Source organism: Taudactylus pleione, unplaced genomic scaffold, assembly GCF_031769625.1.
Source record: "Taudactylus pleione unplaced genomic scaffold, aTauple2 ptg000444l, whole genome shotgun sequence".
Taxonomy (NCBI): domain Eukaryota; kingdom Metazoa; phylum Chordata; class Amphibia; order Anura; family Myobatrachidae; genus Taudactylus; species Taudactylus pleione.
In genome coordinates this window covers 246,846-274,843 of record NW_028284846.1, presented here as the reverse complement: position 1 = coordinate 274,843, position 27,998 = coordinate 246,846, and the positions used below count along the sequence as shown (strand labels likewise).

Sequence of the window (27,998 nt, the reverse complement as noted above, 5' to 3'; positions counted from 1 at the left end):
TACCCTTCCAGCGAGGTCCCGCAAAGTCCTCGTCTTTGGCTAGGTCCTCCGCTGGGCTGCTGGCAGCCTAACGTTGCCAGTGACTGGGCTCAGTGTAATGCGCATGTGCATTACACGGGGACCCGGCAGTGCCTGGAAGGCTTCGCTGAGGCCAGAAAGACAGCGCGGGTCTCCATTGCTGGTAATGGGGAGCATATGGCTCTCACCATCTAAAACATGGCGAGAGCGATGCTTGACAAACAGCGTTAATCTTAGATTACCGCTGTTTGTTAAATCCAGTAAGGTTGGCATAACCCCTTTCGCTAAAGGGTTATGCTTCGTTGTTAAATAGGGGCCACTGTTTTCTCTCTGAGTTGTCCATTTTGTAATACGTTTCTCCTCTATTCTGAATTGAGACATAGCATTTTAAAACATAACTGTCAATATTTTTTTTTCCAATGTGTACTGACCATGTCTCCTGATTATACTGCTTATTGTGGATGTAAACTTTAAAACTATAAATAAACACAATTAAAAAATTTTTTTTTTGTACTACCATGAAGTAAATAAATGAAAAGAGGACACTTGGGTTCACTTACTTCCTCATGCACCACCAATAGGTCATGTGTGAGGATGTCTTTAATCACGCACAGGTGAGTTCATCTATTTTGCTGGGTCAGTAATTATCCCAGAAATCCTCAAAACATGACCTGTTGGGGGCAGTTGAGGTTGAGAACCACTGTGCTAAAACATAGCAACATTTGCCTCCGTTATCTCACTGTAACTGCTACTTACTAATTGGCTGCTGTGAATTGGTTCGATGGTTGCTCATAAATATTAATAAACTAGAGCCCTACTGTGTCAGCCTTGTACAATGTATTTATTGTACACTACAACATACTGTGGTCTTGTGTAGTATTTTGTGTACTTTCAATGCACTCGTTTAATCTTACAATGGAGCATTCTCTTCGTTCATGTACTCTGCAAGCTGTTGTCTTAAGGTATGTACACACTAGACGATATTTTTAACGACTTGTCCAATTCTGACAGATCGGAACATCAAATCGTTAAAGTCGTGTAAGTGTATATGCACCATGTTGTGCAGTGTGTGCTCCCGTGGAGTCGTCAGCCGCATTGTCAGGTCGGCCCTACATGCAGGCACCCTGACGTGCGGTAGGGGCCGACATGTCGGGCATCGGATCGTCTAGTGTGTCTAGATATGTTGTTCCGTCCACGGGTTGGTCTCCGGTCGCATCGCTGTGTAAACACTTTGTCTAGTGTGTACGCACCTTTATACACTGTCTTGTGAACCACCTAAGTCTGTGGTCCAGGGGCAATGGTACTGTATCACTTGGGTGTCTGACTTATGCAAAAGGATTGAGAACCATAATTGTGTACTGTTTATTTTCTTTTAATTGATTACTGCTTATACCATTATCTCTAATAGTTGGTGAAATTCTTGTCTAGCACAGGTACTATTAACACATTGCAAGAATGTTGAATCCTTTTGTGGTCTGCCGATCTACCTGCATGGTAATAATATTCTTCTGGATCTAGACGTTTCACTGTGTTCAGTATATATTGTTCCATGTATAATTTTGTGCTCTTGGTACACTGAATGCTGGGCATGCTGATTTAGAGAACCGCTGATGAGCGGGACAGTACTGTATGTTTCCAGTATAGACAGACAGATGTACGACTTTTAGGATTGCTGATCAAATGGAAAAACTGACCTGTCACAGGAGGGAATGTGAGAGAACAGCTTTTATATACCCTTGGGGGGAGAACACCAGACTGCAAGAATATACAGGATTGTGGGGCAAGAATACACAGGATGAAGAGCCTCAAGCCTGTAACTAAGATCTCATGCAGACCAGCCTAGCCAACAAAGTGTTACAATGTAAAATGTTTTATATTTTACTCCGTTGCGTATTTTAGGAGGAAATATTGAGAGATGAACTTGGTTAGTGACTATGTCATTTTAGAGACGTGTAGATCGTGTGGACCAGAATGTTTTGTTATATTTCTGAAATATGCTAATTTCCAAATTAGCTGGAATGTGCCATCCACAAAGCAAGTCCAAACTTTTGGCAGAATTCCAGTCATAAAGAGAATGAGAAAATACTAGCCGTGAATGGGTTAATTACGACAATTCTGTTGGTGGAAGAAACGGAGGGGGCTTGTTTGTATGATCCTGGGCAGGCGCAGTGGTATGTTTGGAATGGTCGGTGACACCCATCTGCTGGTGGTTTTTATGGGAACAAGCCGCTTCTGTTTCTACTGAACACAAGCCTCATTTTAACCATTTGTGTCACTGCTTTCAAAATGGACTTCGCTCTCTTCATTTGCTGTAAATTAATTAGGTTCAGACGGACACAGGGTTAAAAGTAACATATGTCTGGTTGGCATATTACATGCTCTGTTCTGTTTAGCCTTTAGTATGTACTGCATATTCCTATGCCCTCTTACTACTGGCTGCAATACTGTGCACATTGATGCACAACATCCTCCATGTTATTGGCTACTAGAATGTCTTTCATTGCTTCATATGACTACTGTTCCATACAGCTGTTGCTATGTTACAATACTTTTTTAAATTAAATCTGTAAGGGTCTTCATGAAAAAAATGTAAATATGAATTTAGAGTATTATGGGCTCCCCTGCGCTCCTTATCATTGCCCCTTATGCATATTTCTTCTTCAAGGTCCATAGGGGGTCCACATGGTTGACCTTGGGGTTATAGGTTGGGAACCAAATCCGGGCACCATGCAGTTAAAGCTTTCAGCTCCCAGGATGCACTGGGTCCACTCTCCCTATATTCCTGCCCCAAAGCCAGAGGCACCTCAGTTTAAGTTTGTGCCCGGCCGGAATCGGCCACCGTTTGCGCAGGGGGGCTGATTAGCAGCCCCTAAGCTTTATTTTATGAGTCAAAGGTTTTTTATTTACTTTTAGACTCTTCTGAGCGACAGCGCCGATCTGTCCATCGGACATCCAAGCTGTCGCACCGTCACCCCACTGGCGCCGCGATGCCAGTACAGATCTAGGGATCTCGGCGGGACCCCAGAGTCTGTGCTAGCCATGCTCTGCGGGATCCCAGGACTGCTGCCGGATCAATGGGGAGCAGGTAAGGACGCGGATCACCGCTTGCGGTGATCTGCGCATTTATGCAGTCTATTGCCTCCGGGCTCTGGGGACAGACCGGAGGCGCTGGCAGTGGTGGCGGGCCCCCCCATACCCCGCATGTCCACTAGACTACCAGGGACTTAACGATCGGCAGCGGGAACCGGCGTCCCGGGGGTTAATAGCCGGCCAGGGGAAGCAGCCTTCCTTGTTCAGCAGCTCCTGCCCTCAGCTCAGCGTGCCTTTCCAGCACAAGGTCTGGCATCCTTGAGCTGCTTCCTTCGTGGGCCACGCTTCCTCTGAGGTCTCCGGCGGCCATTTTACTAGGTGGTGCAGCAGAACTCCTAGGATGGCAGTTGATCCAGTCAATCTGCGTACCTTTCCTATTGGGTCAGTGTACACAGCGCTATAGCCTTCCCAGACACTGAATCTGGGCAGTTGATTGTAGAGCCATTTGCAGTATAATATATATATATATATATATATATATATGATGTGCAGGCTCGGTTTGGTTCATGAAAGTCCATGAAAGATGATGTTTATATATACTGTATATACTTGTCAATATTTGTGAGGTTTGTCACATACTGTTGCGTGCTGCACGTTGCCATATTTTAGATGGAACTGTGTGTTGCATAGGCTGATAATGGGTCCCTGCAGCTAATCTTGGCGTCAGTCAGGACCAGTATTGCGTTACTTTATATTTCCACGATGATTGTTAGTCATATATGTCTGACCAGGAAATAGAGCTCGATACTGCACCCATTTTTGCTATCCTGCAAGTCATGTGCTTCAGGTATGAGTACGGAGGATTTGACTCAGAAAGGATTATGTACAAGGTGCCATCAGGTGCCAGGCCCCTTACAGGACCCCCTTGGGCGGTTTGTTTCTCAAGACCCTGGCCTCCATTGCTTATCGCCGGGCGGCCCCCATAGTTGTAACCCACTTGGGGTTGCTTCAACATGCTACCCTTTCCTCTCAGGGTATCTCGCAGTTCTTGCAGTTTTCCCCTGTGACACAGACTATCGCTCCCTACCAGGGTTTTTCACAGTACATGCAATTCCCTCAGGTACCACAACAGTCTGTTGTTTCCCTTGCAGGGATTACCACAACAGCCACCCTGGGTGGATGTCGTTTCTAAGAAATACAAGATGGTGTAATAAACGCCCTGTGGTTACTTCCCAGTCTGCACTGCTGTCTAACACAGATCGTCAGCCAGAGGTGAACTGGATGAGGTATCGGACTCCTATCACTTTTCACATGAGGGAGGGAGCCTAAATCAAATATTATTATCCCTGCTTGGGTGTTGTCCGTCAAATCCATCCTAGTTATAGAGGATGTTGAACCTGCACCTAAATCACATCACCCTCAGATTCAACATTAAAGTGTCTTCGGCTGTTTTTCCCCCTCTGACCAACCGATGGATCACATCGGGGGTCTGGCAATCGCCAGATAGGAGATATCACAAAAGCGTTTGGCCTCATGTTAACCTATTCCCTGAGGGTCATTGCAGGTAATAGGAATCACCTCCTGGGGTGGATTCTCATGTTACTCGTCTGATTAAGAGTGCTACTACGCCTCCCATCCATGCTCTGATGGATTCTACGGATACGTAGGTGGTAGCTTTGCCTGAAATCAATATACTCTCTTTCAGGGGCTGTTGCCCGTCCAACCATGGCTATCACTTGGCTGGCTAATGCTATTGAGAGATGGGCTGATGCATTTGTAGACCTTTTTTCCCTCAAAAACTTCTGGGGATCAGATGTATCTTGCTACTCACATTCAAGATACAGTTTTCATGTGTTTGAGTAACAACATTAGATGCCAGTCTCCTAAATTTCAGGGTTTCGGCCGCGACTGTATCTACCCACCCTATGGCTGCCCTCCTGGAAGGCAGAAAAGGGGCGTGGTCAATAATCACTGTAGGGTACTTGCCCAGCACTTACGTAGATGCTGGGCTGCCCCCAAGCACTCCCCGCAGTGTGAACGTGCATGCGCACGGCATCTATTCACTCGCCGGTGATTCTCCCCTGCAGGATACTACGGCCCTCAGGTTTGGGACGGCTGTTTCAATGTACTAGTTGGGAGGAAACCAGAGTACCCATTGAAACCATGCAAATCTATGAAGTAGCCAAACTTCATAGGACAGGGGCGGTTTACAACATGGCGCTGATTGGACAGTTTCTTCAACCGTCCAATTAAATGTCACATTCACTACACAATTCTAAAGCCGCGTATCCACTAGCAGATACCGGCACGACAGTACAATTACGACATCCTAATCGTATCGTTGTTTCCCTTCCCCCTGCAGTGCCTACACTGAACGATTGATCATTCAGTGTAGGCACATCATTTATCTTGACCAGCATGTTCAGTAAATAATTGATGTCTGAAACGACCAGCGGGAGCGCCCATCGCTGGTCGTTTCCGACATAATAGTGCCCAATTTGTGTACGATGTCGTAATCGTGCAATCGCTCAGTAACATCGCGTAGTGGATACGCGGCTTTACAGTTTGAATGCCTACAATGAGCTGCATTCATCAAGAGATTTTAGCTCTCTCCTGTTTCTGTGAGTTGGCACTGAATGGCAGCTGTAAGCTGGTAACAGCAGGGGTGGTCGCAGTGTGAGTGGTATATGTAGTACATAGAAAATATACCCTACATATGATGAAAATGATGCAATAATTACACAAGTGTAAGGCTAATTTAGGTAGACTAACTCTACCGCATCTGCTTTCATCAGTTCTAAAGTACACAAAGATGAAGCCTCTGTGAAACGCTATATAATCCTGAGTCTTCAGCAGTCCACTCTTTACAGGTGCCTCCTGGAAGTGATGAACAGTTTAGCACAATCATAATAGTTATTTCTGAAATTCAAATGTCCTTTGTAGCTTAAGGCCGACAGGACAGGAACCGACTGCCCTATAGTTGTCCAGCCCCTATACACTACACGATGTGTGGAGGTGATCTCCAATTACAGCCTGAAGCCGAGTGGATTGGTCAAGTTTGAAAACCAAACCGAATGAACTATCCAGATTGTCAGTATGATAATCATTTTAACCAGTCATTTAGGGCCTTATTCTGATTCGCAAATGGTCGATGTTTTTCAACTGTGCATGTGTCTAAGTAACTAAAGAGTTGCAGAGCGCAGACATCCCAAGGTGTGTATGCACAGAGTATTAGGCGTTCCTGAGTGGTGACTTCGAGGTGGTTATTCAAATGCATGGAGATGGACCGTCTTATGGGTGTGTTGAAGGCGTGTCGCTCACGTGGTTGCATACACACACACAATCGCTCACATTGGAGGCCATAGGGCTGGTGCACTTTTTGCTGGTGTAACAGATTGTAGTGTCTAAAGATGCACCAAGCCGGATTATTGCATCTAATGATGCACAAAGTGGTCGTCTCAGTTAATGCACATTCAGATGCACGCTTGTACACCAGGGAAGGGCTTGCAGCTGTATTTGCATAAAGTCACAGACGTGTGACCGGCAAAAGACGCAGTCATGGACGCTACTGTATCTGACTCAGAATGAGGCCCAATGTCCTCTGTTGTATATCGATTACCTCCTATTTTTATATAAAGAATTCCTCAATGACTTCTGATATTCCTATGATGTAGAACAGGCTGTACATTATCCCAAAAATAACCCTTATCTATTACCAGCCATACTTCCCATATGAAAGCAATCCTGCAATAGTTAGATCCAGGACTAGACAAGGTAATTTGTAACTAGGTCTGATTCTTACAAGCCTTGATAAATACATGAATATCCCAGACACCATTGTTTTATTGACTGGAGCTATTATAATTCTGGGCAGTGAGTCTTCTAATAGCTCTAATTACGTTTCTACTCTATTTGAACCGCTAATTGCACAGGACAGACAGCAACTTAATTACGCAGCGGTGCAATTAAATCGCACAAGAAAATTGTTAGTCTCAAATTTTTCATATACATAAGTGAAGACTGGAAAAGCCGTTGGAGTTTATCCAAATGATTTTATCATGCAATGTTGATAAAATGTAGGATTAAAAAGAAAAGAAGCTTATTTCTTCCACTGCCATCGGCGTAGAAAGTCTCAGCCGTATCTGTGATATATAATTTAATATTTTAAATCAAAAGTGTGTTTGGGTGGTAAAGCATCTAAAGTTAAATTGGAAATCAGATACATTTTACATTGCAGAAATGTCACCCTTCCCTGTAGCGCAATGCCTCTACACCTTCACATCACAGCGCCCTAGAGTATCAGCATTTTTTTTTTTTCACTGCACCCCTAGGCCAAAAGTTTCTTGAGAAATTCAGAAAAAAATATTAAATTAAATAAATGTTGCTTCTAAGTCATCCTTAGGTTCAGCTATGTGGTGGTGGACAGGTTGTGCTTCTGCTTGTCTACATATTTATTTAGGCCATACACATGTACAGTGTAAACCCTTCTTAACCACATCTCCTTGCGTTTCCAGTGCACTTCCATTAAGGTTCAGCTGTAGCTCATCACATGTTAACCCCAAGTAAAAATGCTTAAAACAAATTGATATTTTTAGTTTCCAATTTGTTTACATGGGCTTTCTTTGCATTAAAGGTCAATCCAAAATGCAGCACTGTACTGCCAGTGGGTAAATGCCGTTTTGAAACATTTAGAGCATTTTGGGGTCAATTTAATTGTATGCAAAAACTGGACGCGATGTGTGACTGCTCACATCCCTGGTAATTTTGATACCCCAACTTTGCACATTCTCCTGTGGACTTCTATGGGGGGCAGTTCAATGCAGTGCGATTTTTTTAAATAGCGCCAGGAAGGAGTTCCCGGAGCTATTCAATTAACCACGCCGTGCCCTGCACTTAGGAGATGCCGGTTACCGTGCCTTAAGTTGGAATGTGTAGTCGCAATAAATTGCATTCGCCGACTTAAGTGCTGGCTGCGATGCTGTTAGTGCACGCGCTATGCCGTAAAACGGCATCACGGTCCTAGTTTAGTCTGATTTCTGCTCGCACCTTAGGAGGGTGCGAGCAGATATCGGGAGTTTACAGCACTGTTAATTGAATAGCTTCGGGAACTCCTTCCCAGTGCTATTAAAATTGCACTGAAATGAATCACCCCCATGGATGCAAGGGTAATGTGCGATGCTGATGGCCGCTAGCTTTTTTCAGTACGTTGCGCCCATCGCATCCAATTGAATTTCCCTTTCTGTATATAGTTCACGTTTATTTTTGCAAAGCTACCTTGAATAGTGGAGTTCTATTTCCTTTTCTTGAATACAAATTGTGTGATCATATGCTAATTTCCAGTGTTATCTTTGGATCTTATTTGTGTAGATTAGTGTGTATATAGTATGGCCTGGTTTCTGCCTACCCTTTGTAAGGTTACGTATTTCCTTATATCCTGGTGTGTTTTTGCCCACTACACTGAGAAACCCTTTTGAACGCTGTAATCTCTGATTGTATAGGAATAAGCAGACAATTCTGGTGCAAAATACACCTAATAATTATTATGGTGATTTATTGTTTTACACTATTCAATATCAGCCTTATTACAGAGGTCTTCGCTGATTTGTAAGATTGCGAGCAGGTCCCTCTTACCTCTTTGTCTGTCTGTTATTACCTAGTCTTGTTTTATTACTATTTCTTGTTCCCAGTTGTAAAGCACAACAGAATTTGATGTCACCATATAAGTAAATGATAAAAATAATAATGAAACCTTATATTGCAGATATTCCTGAGGAAATGACTTTTGCATTCATGAATGTTATAATTTCTTACAGTGAACATAGAATATTTGTCTATATCAGTTTATTTAGTTATGATGTTCATAAACAACAGAAAAAAGTTTGAACTTTCAGAGGCTGCATACCATGTGCATGATTCTGAGCAGGGCCGCCATCAAAAATTGTGGGGCCCGGGACTGACAAAATAGGCAGGGCCCCCCCTAAACCGCCCCCCCCACCCCCACCCCTTGACGTCACACCGTGCTGGCTCACTAGAAAAACTTTTTTGCAGCATATGTAGGAGGTGGAGCGGGAGGGCGGGCCTGGGCGGCTAAGTGAGAAGTGACTTGACTCACTCTATTGTGCCGCAGAAGGGGGGGGGGGGATAGTGAGGGATGAGCTGGTAACTTTTAGATTGGGAGGCAAAGACAAGCAAGTGGCCCTGGCTTTGCTATGTGCCACTGTATGCCCAGGGAAAAAGGCCTGACACCCTGGTGGTCTAGGGTGGTAATGAGGTAGGGTTGTCCCACTGGGACCTTACCTGCTCTGCTGACCTTGGGGAGCACAGAGGGGTACCCTCAGCTTGTCAAGCGCTGGATCCTCACTCGTCTCTGGGCGGTAGCTTGACTTCGCCATCTACTTGACTCCCAGCAGACTTAACTTGACCAGCAAAGAAGCCGCTATAAAATATATGCCATCATAAAATATATTGTCTTGTCCTTTCATATATCTGTACACATGTGCTTCCCCCTATATGTTCTGCATTGTGTCCCCTATATGTTCTGCCTCCCCTTTTCTGTATCCCACTGTGCTCCACATCCCGCATTGTACTACCTTTTCCCTATCCTGCACTGTGCTGCCCCATCCCTCATCTCACCCACACCATGCTCCCCCATCCCTCATCTCACCCACACCATGCTCCCCCATCCCTCATCTCACCCACACCCTCATCTCACCCACTGTGCTTCCCCTTTCTCTCATCTTACCCACACTGTGCTTCCCCTTCCCTCATCTCACCCACCCTGTGCCCCCTCATCTTGCCCACCCTGTGCTCCCTTTCCCTTATGTCACCCGCACTGTGACCCCCTTCCCTCATCTCACCTATACTGTGCCCCCTCCTCTCACCCACACTGTGCCTCCCTCCAACACTTACCTATAATAATGCTGGCCAGTCCTGCTCCCTGGCAGTTGGCTCCTCTGCATGCAGAGCCTGCTGTCACTGCTGTCATCATGCCGGCTGGCAGCCGGCCCGGGTCCCTGGAGTAGCTGAACACGGCACAAACTGGGGTGGGGGTGGAGCTTCAGGATGACTCATCTGCTCTCTTAGCCAGTGAACAGAGGAGTCTGAAGCAGACAGCTAAGCTTACTTCAGACTCCTCAGATCACTGGCTTACATTTACGAGTCATCACAGGCTCCCACCCCCACCCCAGTGCTGCTCACAGTGCTCAGCATCAGCCTCCTCTCTCCTCTCTCTCAGCTTCTCTGCAAATGCCGGGTCCTGCACGTGTGTGCAGCATCTGGCTGCAGACTGTTATCGGCACCTTGTTCTTTTGCCCAGCCAGGCAGCCTCTGGAGGTAGAGGTGGGCGGCTGCAGCGTGTTGTAACAATTTTTTTCAAAGGGATGTGTGTGCCGGCCGCGGAGCAACTAGGCAGAGCGGGACTGCAGTCGGCACACACTTTTACAGTGCAGAAGAAGGGGGTAGGAGCGGGCCCCACAAGTGTCTGGGCCCGGGACTCTAGTCCCGGCAGTCCCCCCCTGGTGGCGGCCCTGATTCTGAGTCACATGTAATGCGGTTGCAATTTCCCCCTGCAATCCGGCAATGAGAGCAATCGTCATCACTAGTAATGGCACTTACACCAATGCTTGGTGCAGAAGATCCAACTGCAAATGGCATGCACAATCCATACTGCCAACTCCGTTTAGGTCGTAACTCTTACTACATGCTGGCGGGATACTTCTCTTAGCTGCAAATGCCCTGTTATCAACCAATAATTCCATGTCTGTGAGAAGCGATTGAGATGCGTGTGTCTCAGAATTGCTTGTAGTTGCTCCAAGTTGGGTATGTCCGGTGCGGCGCATGTGCAGTTTGCAAAAAATATTGTGAAATGTAGCCACATAAGGACTTGTGTGCTTCTCAGAATGTGTATACTTTAGTCTAACTCGGTTGGACGTAAAGTGACTTTTTTTTTTATCATCATGCTGGGATCAGCAATTCCACTTACTAAAGAATACACATATACACCCATCAGCCATAACATAAAAACCACTTGCCTAATATTGTGTAGGTCCCACTCGTGCCATCCAAATAGCTATGACTCATGGAGGCATCGACTCTGCAAGACCTCTGAATGTGTCCTGTGGTATCTGGCACCAGGGCCGTAACTAGAGTAGTGCACCGCAGTGCAGGGGACGCTGTTTAGGCCTGTCAGTTTTCCTGTTTATTATCATTCTCACTTGTAGCTTCCTTTTTATTTTATCCCCAGCATCTCCTGACCTTCTCTATCTCTTCCCTGGCCCTTCCCCATGAGGCCATGTCCCTTTTTCAGGTGCACTATCTTATTCCTTATTTAAAAATGGAGGGGGGGGGGTGCCAATGCTCTCTCTGGCACAGGGCCCCAAAAAATCTAGCAAATCCTTTAAGTCCTGTAAGTTGCGAGGTGGGGCTTCTATCGCTCTGGCTTGTTTTTCCAGCACATCCCACAGATGCTCGATCGGATTGAGATCTAGGGAATTTGGAGGCCAAGTCAACACCTTGAACTTTGTTATGATCCTCAAACCATTCCTGTACATTTTTTGCAGTGTGGCAGGTTGCATTATCCTGCTAAAGAGCCCACTGCCATCAGGGAATACTGTTTTGATACAATGTTTTGATAGGTAGTACGTGTCAAATGAACATCCATTTGAATGACAGGACCCGAGGTTTCCAAGCAGAACAATTCTCTGAGCATCACACTGCCTCTGCCAGCTTGGCTTCTTTCCATAGTGCATTCTGGTGCCATCTCTTCTCCAGGTAAATTATGGCGGAGGGCAGGGTCTGCGGCTATGCAGCAAGTTGCGATACTCTTTGTGTTTTGACACATTTCTATTACAGCCAGCATTAACTTTTTCAGCAGTATGTGCTACATTGGCTCTTCTGTGGGATAGGACCAGACGGACTAGCCTTCACTCCCCATGTGCATCAATGAGCCTTTGGTGCCCATAATCCTTTTGCTGGTTCACCTGTTGTTCTTCCTTGGACCACTTTTGGTAGGTACTAACCACTAAATAGAAGGAACAAGACCTGCCGTTTTGTAGATCCTCTCACCCAGTGGTCTATAGCTATCACAATTTGGCCCTTGTCAAAGATGCTCAGAACCTTACGCTTGCCCATTTTTCCTGCTTCCAACACATCATCTTCAAGAACTGAATATATCCCACCCCTTGACAGGTGCCATTGTAACAATATAATCAGTGTTATTCACTTCATCTCAGTCTTCATAATTATGGCTGATCGTTGTACAGGTGCATGGTAGACAAATAAATACTGTAAATGCAATAAAAGGGGTGCAGTCAAAATTACACCTGACTAAATACTGGCGGACATAATTCCGACATCAAAATCCTGACACCCATAATACCAACATGGTCAGAATACCGACAACCACAATACTGTCACATGAAAATCCTGACCCTGTCAAAATGCTGGTACAGTTAAAATACCAACAATGGAAAATTAAATCCCGATAAAAACCCCGGCAAGGACAAAATACAGACACATGAAAATCCTGACAATGTACTTCTACTCCATATCGGTGGCAACTGTGCAATAAAATAAAAAAATACCTACAGATGTGTACCCAGTGTTAATTACTGTAAATATGGGTTTATGAGGACACATTTGTAGGTATTTATTTTTCTTTTATTGCGCAATTGCCCCCCATATGGAGTGTAAATACATTGTTAGGATTTTGATTTGTCAGGATTTCGAACTGACAAAACAGTGTTTGTATTTTGTCCATGTCGGTATATAGTTTTCTGTCTGCATTTTGTCCAGGTCTGTATAGTGAATGGTCGGTACTTGTCCATGATGGCATAGTGTCTCGTCTGTATTTTGATTTTTGGTATTTTGTCCATTTCAAGCTTACGTCCCTGTTTTTATTTTGACTGTCGGTATGTTGATTGTTGGTATTTAGTCCATGTCTGGATTATGGTTGCCAGGATTGAAACCCGGATTTTGGTGCCGGTAATTTGACTGCCTCAATTTTGACTGTCCCGATATCCTATTCATCCCCAATAAATATGCTCTATATGAGATGTACAGATACTATATATAAATGCACATGTGGGCAACAGACATGTTTGTATATTAATGACTGAGTATGCACTGCTTCAGAACACCCTTACTTCTGAGCCACGTGCTAGTGAGTTCTGAGGCAGTGCATAATAAAGGAGCTGGGAGCACGTGGCTCAGGTTTAGTAACAGAATTCCGATTCAGTGCAGATCCTTACCAACCCATTGCATTGGGTCGCTATGTATTCGGTAGGCCACACAGAGGTTGTGGAAGGAGGAAACGAGCCAGACCCAGTTGCCTGGCGGGCTAGGTTTAGAATGTATCGAATATTGGGAATCGGTATGATATACCGCCGGACATAAGCCCGGTGGAAGTAATACCGATGCCGGAAGGCAGAAGACTGAAGATCCTGACAGGGTAAGTATTTTATTTAACCTTAACCCTCCCCTCCCCCCCGCCCCCCTAACCCTAACTTCCCCCCAGGGGTGCCTAAACTTAACCCTCCCGTGGGGTGCCCAACCCTAAATCACCCCCGGGAGCCCCTAAACCTAAAAGCGGTTGTCTGCTTGTGACGCCTGGCTTATTTTTGTTTGGTATGCCGAGCATCGGGGTTTCGGCGGGTGGATAATTATAGGCGTCGTGATTTCGACGTCTATCATTAGTCCTGTGCCGGGATTTCACAGTCGGGAAGCCGGTGGTCGGCATTTCGACCGCCGGCTTCCTGACCGCATACCGAATATTGGAAATAATTTTTGATCTAGGAAGAATATGCTCATCAGTCCAAAGTATCCTCACTAGAAAATCTGTAAGGTGAACAAGAGAACTAGCATCTGTTACTATACAAAGACAGGCTTGTAACAAGTATATTAGTTCCAAAGATCAATAGCAAAATATGTGGCCATTTACCAGTTATTGTTATGGGTATTTTTGAGTAATCTTTCTTAAATGTCTTTATAACGTTCTATAGTTTAAATGACAAAATCATAATATGTGCTAAGCTTGCATGTGGGCATCTTGAGAATCCAAGACCTTTAGCTGTCATTTTGTGACTATAAACTAAATGTTTCTCTGTGCCCACTGCAAGCTGTGTTATAACTATTCATGTTTGTCTTATTTTGAAATGTATCAAACTGAGGGCCCCATTTATCATCAAACGTTAATACCCGCATCATACTGTATTTCGTTTAGTATTGCAGTGATACTAACGAGTATACTGTTTGTACTTAACAATTCTTACCCCTCCGGCGAGGTCCAGCGATGTACCTTTTCTCAGTAACACAAACCTCACTGTTGCTGGCAGCATACTGCTGCCATCAACAGGCGTAAACTGTGGATGTGTAAACTGTACAGTAACAAACTAAGATTACTGTTGTTTAACGCTGTTTGTTAAATACTGAAAGGAGGCCATAACTTCTTTAGCACTCGCTAAATGGGTTATGTCTCGGGGTCCTAAAAATATTTTTTCTTTCCTTTATGTGTATTTCTATAATGTCTATGCAATTTATGTTCCAATGTTCTAAACACAATAGGATTTACTGGCCAGAGTAATACATTACAGCTGGAGGTAGGGCAGTGACTGGTGAAAGGGCAGATTAGCTGGAGGTGAGGTGGAGATTTGTATGACTTTGTTTTACACATACTTACTGTAACAACAGCATTAACAAGATTATACTTTAAGCTTCTTGTCCAGATATGTAAAAATACCATTTACTAGTGTTAATGGTTTACATAAACTTCAGTAGATGTTTCATTATTTTGAAAACAAATTATTACTATCTTTAAACAATATTTTGTCTATTTTTGATAAGTAATATATTTATTTTTCTTGTGGCACAAAAATATTGTGATAGACCCACAAACCTTCTAGTAGGAACCAATAATTCACCTAGTTTTGGGCTTTGCTGTTACATGTTGTCTTTAAATGTGTTTCTTACTTTATTCATGGCTTAGTTGGGTTTTTCTACTTCAGGGTCCATAGGGGGTCCACAGGGTTGACCTTGGGGTATAGGTTGGGAACCAAATCCGGGCACCACGCAGTTAAAGCTTTTAGCTCCCAGGATGCACTGGGTCCACTCTCCCTATAACCCCACCCCCAAGCCAGAGGCACCTCAGTTTAAGTAGGTGCCCGGCCGGAGTCGGGTCACCGTTAGCGCAGGGGGAGCTGATTAGCAGCCCCTAAGCTTATTTTATTTATTTAGGGACAAAGGCCCTCATTCAGAGCCACTCGCTAGCGGCAGTACGCTCGTTCCGAGCGATGTTCGCACATCTGCGCATGCGTACGGTTTTTAGTACGCATGCGCGAACCAGTCAGTGCGGCCAAAAATCGTTGGTACGCAATATAGCGAATGCCTGCTATTTTGAGTGACAGAATGAGGCGTATGTGGGTGGTAACAGGGGAAGGTGCTTGAAAACGGGGAGTGGAGATCCGAACGCAGGCGTGCTTAAAGGTCAAAACGGGCGTTTTAAGGGAGTGCATAATTAATACAGCAGCGTCATTGACCACGTCACTTGGTTTTTTTTAACTCAGAACTGCTCGCAAAATAGCGGTTGAAAACACCAACCACAAGAATAGCGAGCAGTTCATACGCTGTACGATGTACTCGATTAATCTAATAAATAGCGGACATGACGTATGGTGCGTGCGGCCAGGGGGCGTTGTTATCAAATAAACGAGCGTATGTTTTGCTCGCTCGTTCAGACTTAGAGGTGGGAACAGACTGCAATTTGCGAACGGATCATTTGAATAGCCACCCCTTGTTTTTGAACGAACGACCACAAATAGCGAACTGCTCTGAATCAGGCCCAAAGTTTTTTCATGGACTTTGGACTCTTCAGAGCGGCAGCGTCGGACTGTCCATAGGACGTCTAAGCTGCCGCTCCGTCACCCCGCTGGCGCTGAGACGCCAGTACAGATCTGGGGATCTCAGCGGGACCCCAGAGTCTGTACTAGCCGGACTCTGCGGGCGCCCAGGACTGCTGCCGGATCCACGGGGAGCAGGTAATCCGCGCATTTCAAATGCAGTCCTGTGCCTCCGGTCTCAGGGGACAGACCGGAGGCGCCGGCAGTGGCGGCGGGCCCCCCATACCCCGTGTGTCCACTAGACCACCAGGGACTTAACGATCGGTGCAGGGAGCCGGCGTCCCGGGGGTTAATAGCCGGCCAGGGGAGGCAGCCTTCCCTGTTACAGCGGCTCCTCCCCTCACCTCAGCGCGCCTTTCAGTATCCATAGTCTGGCGTCGCTGAGCTGCTTCCTCCGCGGGCCACGCTTCCTCTGAGGTCTCCAGCGGCCATTTTATCTCTGTGGTGCAGCAGAAATCTCTGGAGATGGCAGTGAGTCCAGTCCCCCTGCGTACCTCACCATCAGGTCAGTGTACACAGCGCTGTAGCCTTCCCAGACACTGAATCTGGGCAGTTGAATGCAGTGTAATAGTGCAGTATATTATATGACATGTTTATGTATATATGTATATATCTGCATTGTATGTGACTTATGCTAGTGCTGACTGTACTTTATTCTCTCACCTGTCAGTGTATATCTATCCCTTTTCTTTATCTGCCCTAATACAGCTGTACTTAGGGTGGTTCTGAGACCTCACATTTATATACTTGTTAATATTTGTGTGGTTTGTCACATACTGTTGCGTGCTGCACGTTGCCATATTTTAGATGGAACTGTGTGTTGCATACGCTGAAAATGGGTCCCTGCAGCTAATTTTTGGCATCAGTCAGGACCAGTATAGTGCTGCTTAATATTTCCGCCAAGATTGGTCAGATATGTCTGACCAGGAGATAGAGCGTTATACTGCACCCATTTTTACTATCCTGCAAGTCATGTGCTGCAGGTGTTAGTGCGGAGGATTTGACTCATAAAGGGTTCTGTATGTGGCGTCATCTGGTGCCGGCCTCTTTCACGACCCCCTTGGGCGGTTTGTTTTCTCGGGATCCTCTCAATTGCGGATCGCCGGGCGGGCCCCATTGTTGTACCTCACTTGGGGTTACTTCACCATACTGCCCTTTTCATCTCAGGGTATCTCGCAGCTTCTTGCACTCTTCCCCTGTGACACAGACTACCGCTCCCTGCAGGGGTTTTTCGCAGTATATGAATTCCCCCTGGTGCCACAATAGTCTGTCATTCCCCTTGCAGGGATTACCACAACAGCCACCCTGGGTGGATGTCGTTTTCTACGAAACGCTAATTGGCGTGGTTGACGCCCTGTGGTTACTTCCCAGTTGGCTCTGCCGTGAACTGGATACTGTTTGGGGCTCTTTCCCTCTTACACGGGGGGAAGCCTATTTCAGGTATTATTATCCCTGCTTTAGGGCTGGTAGCAGGTCCATTCTGGTTAGAGTGAATGTTGACCTGCACCTGTATCATACACCCTCAGTATTGCGTGCCTTCGGGTTCCCTGTTGCTGACTAGCGGGTGGATCGCATAGCGGGACTCTGGCTGTTGCCAGATAGGAGGTGTTACAACAGTGTTTGGCCTCCTGTCCCAAATTCCCTGAGGGTCATCACGAGCCCCTCCTGGGGTGGATGGGCGTGTTACTCGTCTGATTACAGACGTTACTACGCCTCCCATTCCTGCGTGGTCGGATTCTTTGGATCCGTAGGTGGTAACTCTGCCTGAAATCAGTATACTTGCTTTCAGGAGTTGTTACCTATCCTACCATGGCTATAGCATGGTTGGTTAATACTATTGCATATTGGGTTGATGCATTTGTAACGTTTTTTCCCCTCCAACACGTCGGGGGTTCAAAGGTATTTGGTCGCTCACGTAATATATGCAGTTGTCATAGGTGGAAATGCCTATATTGGATACCAGTCTCCTAACTTTCAGAGTTCCGGCTGCGACTGTATCCTCCGTAATACCCTATGGCTGCGCTCTGGGAATGCAGAGGTGCAGATACCATCTTTAGGGTTGATATTGTTTGGTCCTGACCTTGACAAGATTGTAGTAACATTGGCAGTATTACTAACGACAAGTTTACCGCTTTCAGCTATGTCCACTACAAGGCCTCAGACTAAGTCTGTTAAGTCCTTTTGTCCTCTGGGTCAGCCTAAAGGTCTGTTTCTTCGTAGACTGTCGGCATCTACAAGGGCCGACATATCCAGTACCGAGCAGGCCTGGACTGCCAGCCGATCCTGCTTCTGAACCTACGGATATCTCTTCAGCCTGACGGGACAGGCCTACAACTGGGAGATACCGATTTTCTCAGTTCGCCCGGTACTAGTGTCAAGTTGCCGCGGCTACGTGGGTAGGAGGGTATGCCCTCTTTGCTCAGGCGGCCTCTTTACAAGGGCCTTACAGATCCAGAAAGCTATGCAGTTGTTGCGGTAAGCGGAGCTAATTAGGCCATCCCCACTATCTCACTATGCTTTCTTTCTGGTGCGGTGGCTGAATGGTCCTCTTTGGTCTATTCTCTGTCTCAATTCCCTGAACCACTTCCTAAAGCTACCTGGGCTCAGGAGGAAATCCCTATGCTCCATCATACGATGTTTGGAACCTGGGGACTTTATGGTATCACTGGATATACAGGACGCGTGCCTACGGGTACTTACAGAGACCTTTCCTCAGCATGGGCTGAGGTTTGCTGTATCACAGCAACACTTACAATTTTTCGGGCTCTGCCTGTTGGGACTGTCCTCAGCCCCACAGGGGTTTACCAGCGTTTTGGATTTTCTGACAGTTCTTCTGTTCAGTATATCCCAATGCTCCTGTACCTGGACGGCCTCCTGCTCTTAGCGGGATCACCGGGGTACTTTACAGCCAGGTCAGGATGACTGTGGCTTCTTCAGGGTGCAGACGTTTAATCAACGGGGAAAGAGTCCTCCCTGCATCCCTCTCTGGGTATTCTTCATCTAGGATCCCTGCTGGATTCTCAGAATCTGAGAATTCTTCTGGCGTAAGACGGAATCTCCACTCTTCCATTAGGAGTACATGGTTGTCTGCGCAGTCGACAGATGTCTTTACACTCTGGGATGCATGGTGGAATGGGCTCAGTTCCATTCCAGGCCTTTCCATAATTGGCTTATCTCCAGATGGAACGAGTTTTTTCTGTCGGATAACTGTTCAAACGATGATGCTCTCTCCGGAGGCAAGTCGGTCCCTGTCCGGGTGGCTATGGCCATCTCGTCCAGGGTTTTCTTTGCTATGGACAGTGTCTGGATCGAATCCTTTTCAGTGCAGTTGGACGTCTGTCGATTCCACCCTGTCAATTAACTTACTCTGGCATAACTCTTGTTTCCCGGTGAACCTGAAAAGGTTCAGTCCGACAGGGTCAGGACAGTGGCTTCCTTTTTAGCAACACTGTTCGTTGGGTGGCAATGACAGGTATGTCACATATTCGGACATAGTCCGAGGGTCTCCTCCCGACCATCTCAGCAGCGTTCATTTCAGGAGCTCTCCATTGGGAAGCGGGAGTCCTCAGCCGTCACGACGTGCATCCCGGGGACTAGTCTCTTCCCCAAGAGAGGTTTCATCTCCTGGTGAGCAGGGGGGGCCCCCCTGAGGTGACCCTCATGGCCTTCTGACTTTATCACACTATGGTGTTACAGTCCAGCTCTGGGGATTCTGAAGCAACCTTCAGCGACTCTTTGTCGGTGAAGTGGTCCTTCCACTTTGTGTACCTGTGTTCTCCGGTCTCCCTTCTTCCTCGAGGTCTTTGGAAGTGTTTTCAATCGAGACGGAGATGCTTTCCTGCTGGTGGCTCCTGATTGCCCCAGATGTCAGGGGTACTTGGATCTTCGGAGTCTCTACATCGATACTCCATCCCTGATGCTTCACTGCCCAGACCTGTTGTCTCAGGGTCCTTGGTTTTGCCTTGGACCTGGGTCGTTTGTCTTTGACTGTGTCCTTACAGTGGTCTTACGGCTTCCCTGGCTTTGTCATCGTTGGAATGATTAGAGCACATGGATCAGCTTTTGCTGGGACCTACCACAAACTGTGGCAGCCATAAATCTTATGGTATTGTACCTGTCGATACAATCCTCCGGTGTCCAGGATTTCCAGATATTCTGGCATTCCTTCCGGCTGGCTTGGGTTTCACACTTGGCCTGGTCTTCCTGACAGTGCGGATCTCTACACTGTCAGTATGGTTAAGATATGGAATTGCTTCACTCTGGTATCCAGTTCATCCTTTGGAGTGTTTTCTTGATTATGCCTCCATTTGTCCTCCCTAGGGACTCCTTGGGAGTAAGTAGTGGTTCTTCGTTACCTCCGGGGACAGTCAGTGGAACCGCTGGTTGTGATAGCCATTACATGGTCTATTGCTTAGGCTCTCTCTTTCTCTCAGGGTGTTTATATCAACCAGGAGAGTGTCTGAATTGGGAGCGTTCTCATGTGGCTCCCTCTTCTGGAGGGCATCATGTCAGGGTGGGAGTTGCTCTCGCCCTGTGTTTCTTCTTAGTGGTTTTCAGGTTCCATATTATTCTGGAACTTATGGTACGGCCATTCTGTCCCCAGTCCTCTCGGCTGGTGTGGCCTCATTGACTGTGGTCTGGCCTCTTTGCATTTATGTGATCCGTTCAGGTTCCTTACGGAAATCGGACTCCTTATTGGTGGTCTGAGATTTCTGGTTTTCACAGGAAAGGATGGCCGGCCTATAACCAAATGTTGGCTTGGATGGCCTCGTAGGTCTTCCTCAGGGGCCTACCCATTGGTAGGCCTTCCTGTTGTTGATGCTTGTTTTTTCTCGGGCCATGTGACCCTCGTGTGCGGCTCGCTGTGGCGCCTCGGCTGTTTTGCCTTACTAGGTGGCCACGTGGTCTTCTGTCCACACCTTTTTAAGGTTCTAGGCATTGGTTTCCTTTGCCTCTCAGGATGCTTCCTTTTTGGCGACGGATTCTCCTCTCAGCACAGGAGCGTCCCCACCCTTGGTTGAACTGCTTTGGGACATCCCCAAGGTCAACCCTGTGGACCCCCTATGGACCCTGAAGTAGAAAACAAGAGATATGGTAAGAACTTACCTTTGTTATCTCTGTTTCTACGAAGTCCATAGGGTCCACAGGGCGCCCGCCCTGACGCACCTGGCTTCATATGGGCTGTGTGGCTGGTCACCGGTTTTCCGTCTCCCATTTCGGTGAGTATGGTTATTGAGTGTTCCAGTTTTCTCTCTCTTTTTCTCTCCTCCTCCGGCCTTTGGCTACTTACAAACTGAGGTGCCTCTGGCTTGGGGGTGGGGTTATAGGGAGAGTGGACCCAGTGCATCCTGGGAGCTAAAAGCTTTAACTGCGTGGTGCCCGGATTTGGTTCCCAACCTATACCCCAAGGTCAACCCTGTGGACCCTATGGACTTCGTAGAAACAGAGATAACAAAGGTAAGTTCTTACCATATCTCTTGTTATTTGTTTAAATGGTTATAGCTTTTAGCTTAGTGTTTAGTGCTCATGTAGGTTACAACATGTATCAAAATGAAAATGTTTTATTGCATTTAAATCGGTGTAAAGCCAATATTTAACATTAATAAATATGAACGGCAGTGTATTATTATTAAGCAGAATAATATGCATACAATAACTGGAGTTTCATACTAAACTGATCCTGTACATCATGCCCTCTGCTACCTCTGTGCTACAGGTTGCCATGATAGGAGGGGGCAGGGACAGACATACTGACAGCTTGGGTCACAGTGTTGCATACAATTCTACATAGCATGTATTTGTGTACACCCTGATTTGGAGCATATGCAGTGTGAAAAGTAGATGTAACTGCATCAGCCACTATATATTTTTTATCTAAAGTATTTCATAGATCTGTAAAATGCCATTTATCAGTGTTTACTCTCTGAGGCACATCACTGCCGTGTTTTTTTTTTTTTTTTTTACTTTAAATAAACTTCAAAGCAATGCTGCGTACACATGTAGCGATTTTTTTGGACGACGGATCGATATCGTTATCGTTCAGTCGTCCAAAAAATCGTTCAGTTTCAGTCCTAAAGCGATGAACGATATCGACCAATGTGTGCTCCCGTTTGTAGATGGCAGTTATCGTTCACCGCCCGAACCTCCCGTCCAACCTGACGATATTGTCAGGTTGAACATGTTCGGGAATGAGGGTGTGAGCCCGGCACTGAACGAAATAATTCTTGATATCGTTAAGTGATTCTGCTCAGTGTTGTTATAGACACTGAGCACACCCCTGCCAGGGATACAGGAGACGATGTCGCTCATGGAGTGAATCGTCCCGTGTGTATGCACCTTAAGTTTACAGAGTGTACCTATTAATGCAGCAGATCATTAAACAATGACTGATTGATTATGTCCCCAAAAATGATATTTCATTTTAATACTGAGCACAGGCAAAATTCTTAACCTTTGGCTCAGGAACTAAAATATGGGCAATTGAGTACCTGAGAGCATATCTCTGCAAGCTTATGGTACTTCCAACTATTATACTAATTAAAACTTATGTATACATCCCCATTTTAGACAATAGTGATATATTAAAATGAAGCACTGGGCAATTATACTACATAATTTAGTGTCAGTAGAGGGCAAGAACCTCTGGACTTGGAAAATCAGTGCTTTCAAAAATCACATGTAATTTAGGAAGTGGAGAGGGGGGTTGTTTATAATTATGGTTTGATTAGTAACTGTGAAGCTAAAGATCATGTCCGGTATTGTTTTTTCAAAGTTTAACGTTCCCATTTGTTTGTGCCTCTTTTTTTTTTCTTTATTAGAGAGATTCTAATATGCACCTGATGTGCTAACCGTTTAGATAGGATCACCCAAATGTCATTCTGTCTGCCTTTTTTACCAGCTGCCTGTGGTCTGTAATGGTCTTTATTTGTGTGCAGAGCGCTCATCTGGCAATGATCGACACTCTAATGATGGCTTACACTGTGGAGATGGTCAGCATCGAGAAAGTCATTGCATGTGTCCACAAATACTCGCCATTCTTTCAGACTGCTGACCTACCCTACGATATTGAGGATGCTGTCATGTACTGGATTAATAAGGTGGGGATTTAAGGAATATAATGCATTTTTATCTGCATATTTCTTTGAATTATAACTTGTAGCACTGTCTGAGCATTAGAGGTAACATCGTAGGGTTCTAACAGTCTCTTCTGAATCAGCACTGTTTTGAGTTAATGTCACCTGTCATCACGTGATCGTATAAACCTGTGTTTGCAGGCCCACTCTCATTGTACGGTTGTCACTGTCCATTACTAACATAAACTGTCCTTTCTGTACTGTACATCAGTTAACAGAACCCTACAGCAGCTGTGAACATTATCAACACCTTTAGAAACTGCGATATGTTTCATAGATGTTTTTTTCCTCTTTAATTAATGTGTTACAAAAATGAATGTACATATTCCTTCAGAGTAGCTTAGGCACGAAAGCAAACAATTTAGTATATGACCCTGATGCACTTGCAGTACTGCTTGGATCACTCACAATTGCCACTGGTACCAGCAGATACCAAGAGTCACACTAACAAAACCTCAAAGGTTGCACACGTGTTGAGCTAAAGTCAACACAAACATTTTATTTCATTATTTCCAAAATCAAAGCACTTTTTCAGGGGCATGGACCCTTAGGTGCTCCTAATGCTGGGGAAATTTTTCAATAGAAAGATTGGATCAGCTTCAGACGATCCATTGAGATTCATTGGGGACATCGTTAATAAGAAAAAACTAATGTAAAACCATGTGTAACACTAAGGGGTAGATTTATCAAAGCTTGGAGAGAGATAAAGTACTAACCAAGCAGCCCTTATCTGTCAACTTACAGGCTGTGTTTGAAAATGACAATAAGGAGCTGATTGGTCAGTACTTTCTCTTTCCATTTTATCTCTCTCCAAGTTACATGTTATTTTGTCTCTCCAAAAGCCTATTTCACTCTAGGTCAGTGATTTTCAATCTTTTCAACTCGAGGCACACTACACAAGATTTCAAAATTGCCAAGGCACACTATGCGGTGTGCACGACCTATGAAAAAACATAAACATTGGCTCCCACATAAAAATGTACACACTACATTGATCTCCACAGGAATAAAACCCACTACGCTACAAGTGTGCTGAGCTGATGGCCGCGACACACTTGGCAACCGCTCGCGGCACACTAGTGTGCCACGGCACAGTGGTTGAAAAACGCTGCTCTAGGTCATGCCAACCCTCTACAGGGTTTCCAATAACCTGCAGAGAACTGCTCCTTTTATATCTCTTTAATATCAGTGTTCTCCCAGGCTGTTTTTTGCAGGTGCACCACCCGGCAAGAAACAGCCTACTACCCGGCACTTTGGGAGCCTGCAAGTGGGGACAGTGTCTGGGAACTGTATAAAAAGCACCAGATCCTACAGACTTTGCAGCTTTTTCATAATCAGACAACTGGGCCTCTAATAAGATAAGAGGAAATTTTATTTCAAGTTTAAATCATTATAAGGTCAGAGTTTAAAACATTTTATTATTGTGGAGGCCCCCACCCGGCTACTACTTGATGCCACCCGGATGAAAAAAAATTCTGGGGAGAACACTGAATATAGGGCCTGATTCAGAGCCGGACGCAAGTGGCTACTCGTTCGCTCCGAGCGATGTTTGCCCAACTGCGCATGCGTACGGATCGTAATACGCATGCGCGAACCAGTCAGTGCGGCCGAAAATCGTGTGCTCGCAAAATAGCGAATGCCTGCTATTTTGAGTGACAGAATGAGGCGTATGTGGGTGGTAACAGGGGAAGGTGCTTGAAAACGGGGAGTGGAGATCCGAACGCAGGTGTGCTTAAAGGTCAAAACGGGCGTTTTATGGGTGTGCATAATTAAAACATCAGCGTCATTGACAACGTCACTGGTTTTTTTTTAAGCCAGAACTGCTCGCAAAATTGTGGTAGCAAAAACCAACCACAAGAATAGCGAGCAGCTCATACCCTGTTCGATGTACTCGATTAATCTAATAAATAGCGGACATGACGTAGGATGCGAGCGGCCAGGGGGCGTAGTTTCCCAAAAAACGACCGCAAGTTTTTATGGCTCATTCAGACCTAGAGGCTTGAACAGACCGCAAACAGCGAACGGTTCATTTGAATAGCCACCCCTATTTTCTGGACGAGCGAGCGCAAATAGCGACCGGCTCTGAATCAGGCCCATATTGTATTAGTTGTATAGTGTGAATTGCAACCTTGTATCAACCACATACATTTGAAAATAAGTCTAATAACACAGTGGTATTTCCATGTGGTGATTCTTGTACTGTTTGTGCTTTATTGGAAATAGAAACTGTATTTCATTAACGTACTCAACTTCATCAGGGCCACACACTGTCACACGATCTTATAAAACCGAGACACTCTTAAATTACACAGGTTCTGGGGCTGGCTTAATACACACACACTGTCACAGTGTCTGGCAGGCTCATGAGCAGCTCAGCACTCGATACATTCAGACTGTGGCAGGCAGCATAATCACTACACAATCTTTGATCCTGGAATGGAGAGGCAATGGTTTCCATCGGTTGACGAGATTTCCTGGCCTCTTTTACTCATCTGCGGCAGCCGGCTTGCGTGACCCAGTGATCACTCAGCTGGCTGAAGGGATTTCAGAATATTTGAAGCTGCGTCCTTGAACACAGCTTGGATCAGTAATGCATGCAGGAGACGTAACGCCTCTTGCTGCATTACCATATTACAGCTATCGCAGCTGCTGACATGTTAACAGCTGCAGCAGCATATCTGTCCGCCTCTGAATCGCCCCCTCTGTTCTGCAGTGATTTCTGAAACTCAAGTGATTTTGGAGCTATACTGATTTCTGTTCTGTATGTCAGTCTGCTCCTGATATACCCCCTTCCAAACTGAATGAGAATACGCTGCCTGCGCTGTCATTTACTCCTAATCTGCATAGTTATCCAGGTTATAGGAGAGGACAATGTAAAAAAATGAAGTCTGCAGGTGTACTTCACGGTCCAGTCTTCTACCCGGGCAACGCTGGGTATCCCAGCTAATAGTTAATAAAGCAACAGAGTTGTATCAGGGTAGGTGGTTCTAGCACTTCCATATAAAGTATTATACCCACTCAATGAGTTCCAGTCAGGATGTTGACATCATATCAATACCAAAAATGAATTTCGACATTCAGGGTGTCTACATATTTAAAATGTCGACAGATAACACAACGATTTCCACATTGTGAATGTCGACAGTCATAATGTTGACACATGAAATTAATGTACACACTTAATTAATGTCAACATTGTGTATGTCAGCATATAACACCACATCCCACTCAATGCAAACTGAGGGTTTACAATTGTATGGAAGTCATTCGGTGACTGATGTGTAGTTCAAAATGCCCCTCTCAATATGCAAGAGATGTGAATAAAGATCACTACCACTCAAGACATAGGGGGGATATTCAATTAAGTGTAAGCAGCCTCATATACTGTTTTACTAAAGCCGAGACCAATTGAATTACATAGGCCCCCAATAAGCATTGGGCATGTCAGTTAAGATTTAGCTATTCCTATTACTTTGCACATACGCAAAATGCAATTGCTCGGTGGATAGGACCATATAAGCTGCTGGTGAGAGATCAGGCCATTACTATCTGGCAATAATAGGGACAGGGTGGCTAACGTCATCTGAAGATGCTGTTAGGTGCCATCACCAAGATCTGAGAAGCTAAGCTTTGTAAAGTGACCTGAACTGCAGTGCTCATTGCAAATACTAGATACTGCGATATCCGATAGCTCCTACTTTAGGCGTTTCTTAAATAGGAACTATACTACACAGTGTCCACATGATGTTAAAGAGGAGAACCCTTAATAAATTAGCTTCTTTGTCTCAACACTATTAACGCACTTCCATCGTGCCCACCAAAAACTGCACCCGTTTCCTCTCCTTGGAGTTCTGTCTGCAACATTTTGTCATGTATTCCTGTAATACTTTGTTATTGCAAATTTAGGGAAATATACATAACTAGAAAAAAAGAATCCATCTTGGTTTAAATAATTGCCACCAATCAGCAAACTCATTCATAGAGAAATATTTACGTTTTTGTACGTTTCTGTAGTTCTTTGTACTTTTGCTTCATTTGGTCTCTTGCTGTGGAGACTCTCATTGTCAGGGTATGAAGGGGTCTTGTGGTGTCCTAGTTAATCACTCATGTCTGGATGTTTCAGGTAAATGGACACCTGAAGGAAATCCTTGAGCAAGAGCAACGACTGAAGGAGCAGCAGAATTCAGACACAAACACAACACAGAAGGTATGTAACAAAAGGTTTACAGGAATGTATGTAAAATTAAACTCTCTAGGTATTTCAGCTAATGTTTTCTGACACCAGCCTCTGCCCAGACATGATATGATACTATCTGAAGATTAAGAGGGTGATTTAGCAAGCCTGCTAAAGAGGTCAACTAGAGATGTTACCCATAGCAACCAAGTTCTACTTCTCCTTTATCTAGTACAATGGTAGCAATAATCTGATACAGATAAATCAATATAAAACAATAGCGATCCACATTAAATAGGGGTGCAAGGGAACTGAAGTGGTTTTCACAAATCACCGTAATTTGTTAAAGAAGAGAAAAAGGTTGTTCCCAAGCGCTCCTAATGGGAGTGATGGACAGTATTTTAAATGTCTTTCTTACTCAGTTATCCGTGCGTGATGTGATTACACCACTTAATCAATCCAAGTGAAATACTCCTGTGTCAATGTCACTGTGCCAGAAAAGTTTAAAGAATTCACCGTAACTTCTGTTTATATCAGGTCGTCATTCCAAACTTTGTTTAAAATCCTCCATCCAAGGCAGCACCTCCTTTTATACAGGTATCTTTCAATGTGCATACATGCAAAACAAAAAGAGGGTTGCCGCAATAGTGTGAAATCTTCACAATTTTTATTAAAGTTTAAAAAAACACAAATGGATGCGTAGCATAAATGACTTTTCAAGTGAGGTACACTGGTGAACATATAGGGGTATTA

The 27,998-nt window shown here is 45.1% G+C and overlaps 1 protein-coding gene across 1 annotated transcript in view; it reads left to right on the top strand.

Moving 5' to 3' along the window:
• CAMSAP2 (calmodulin regulated spectrin associated protein family member 2) overlaps window positions 1–27,998 on the top strand; it is a 136,976-nt gene that overhangs the window by 39,855 nt on the left and 69,123 nt on the right. The window contains exons 3-4 of the mRNA XM_088447898.1: window positions 22,874–23,035; window positions 27,195–27,278. Of these exons, the coding sequence (XP_088304024.1) occupies window positions 22,874–23,035; window positions 27,195–27,278 (246 nt within the window). The remainder of the gene's footprint in view (window positions 1–22,873; window positions 23,036–27,194; window positions 27,279–27,998) is intronic.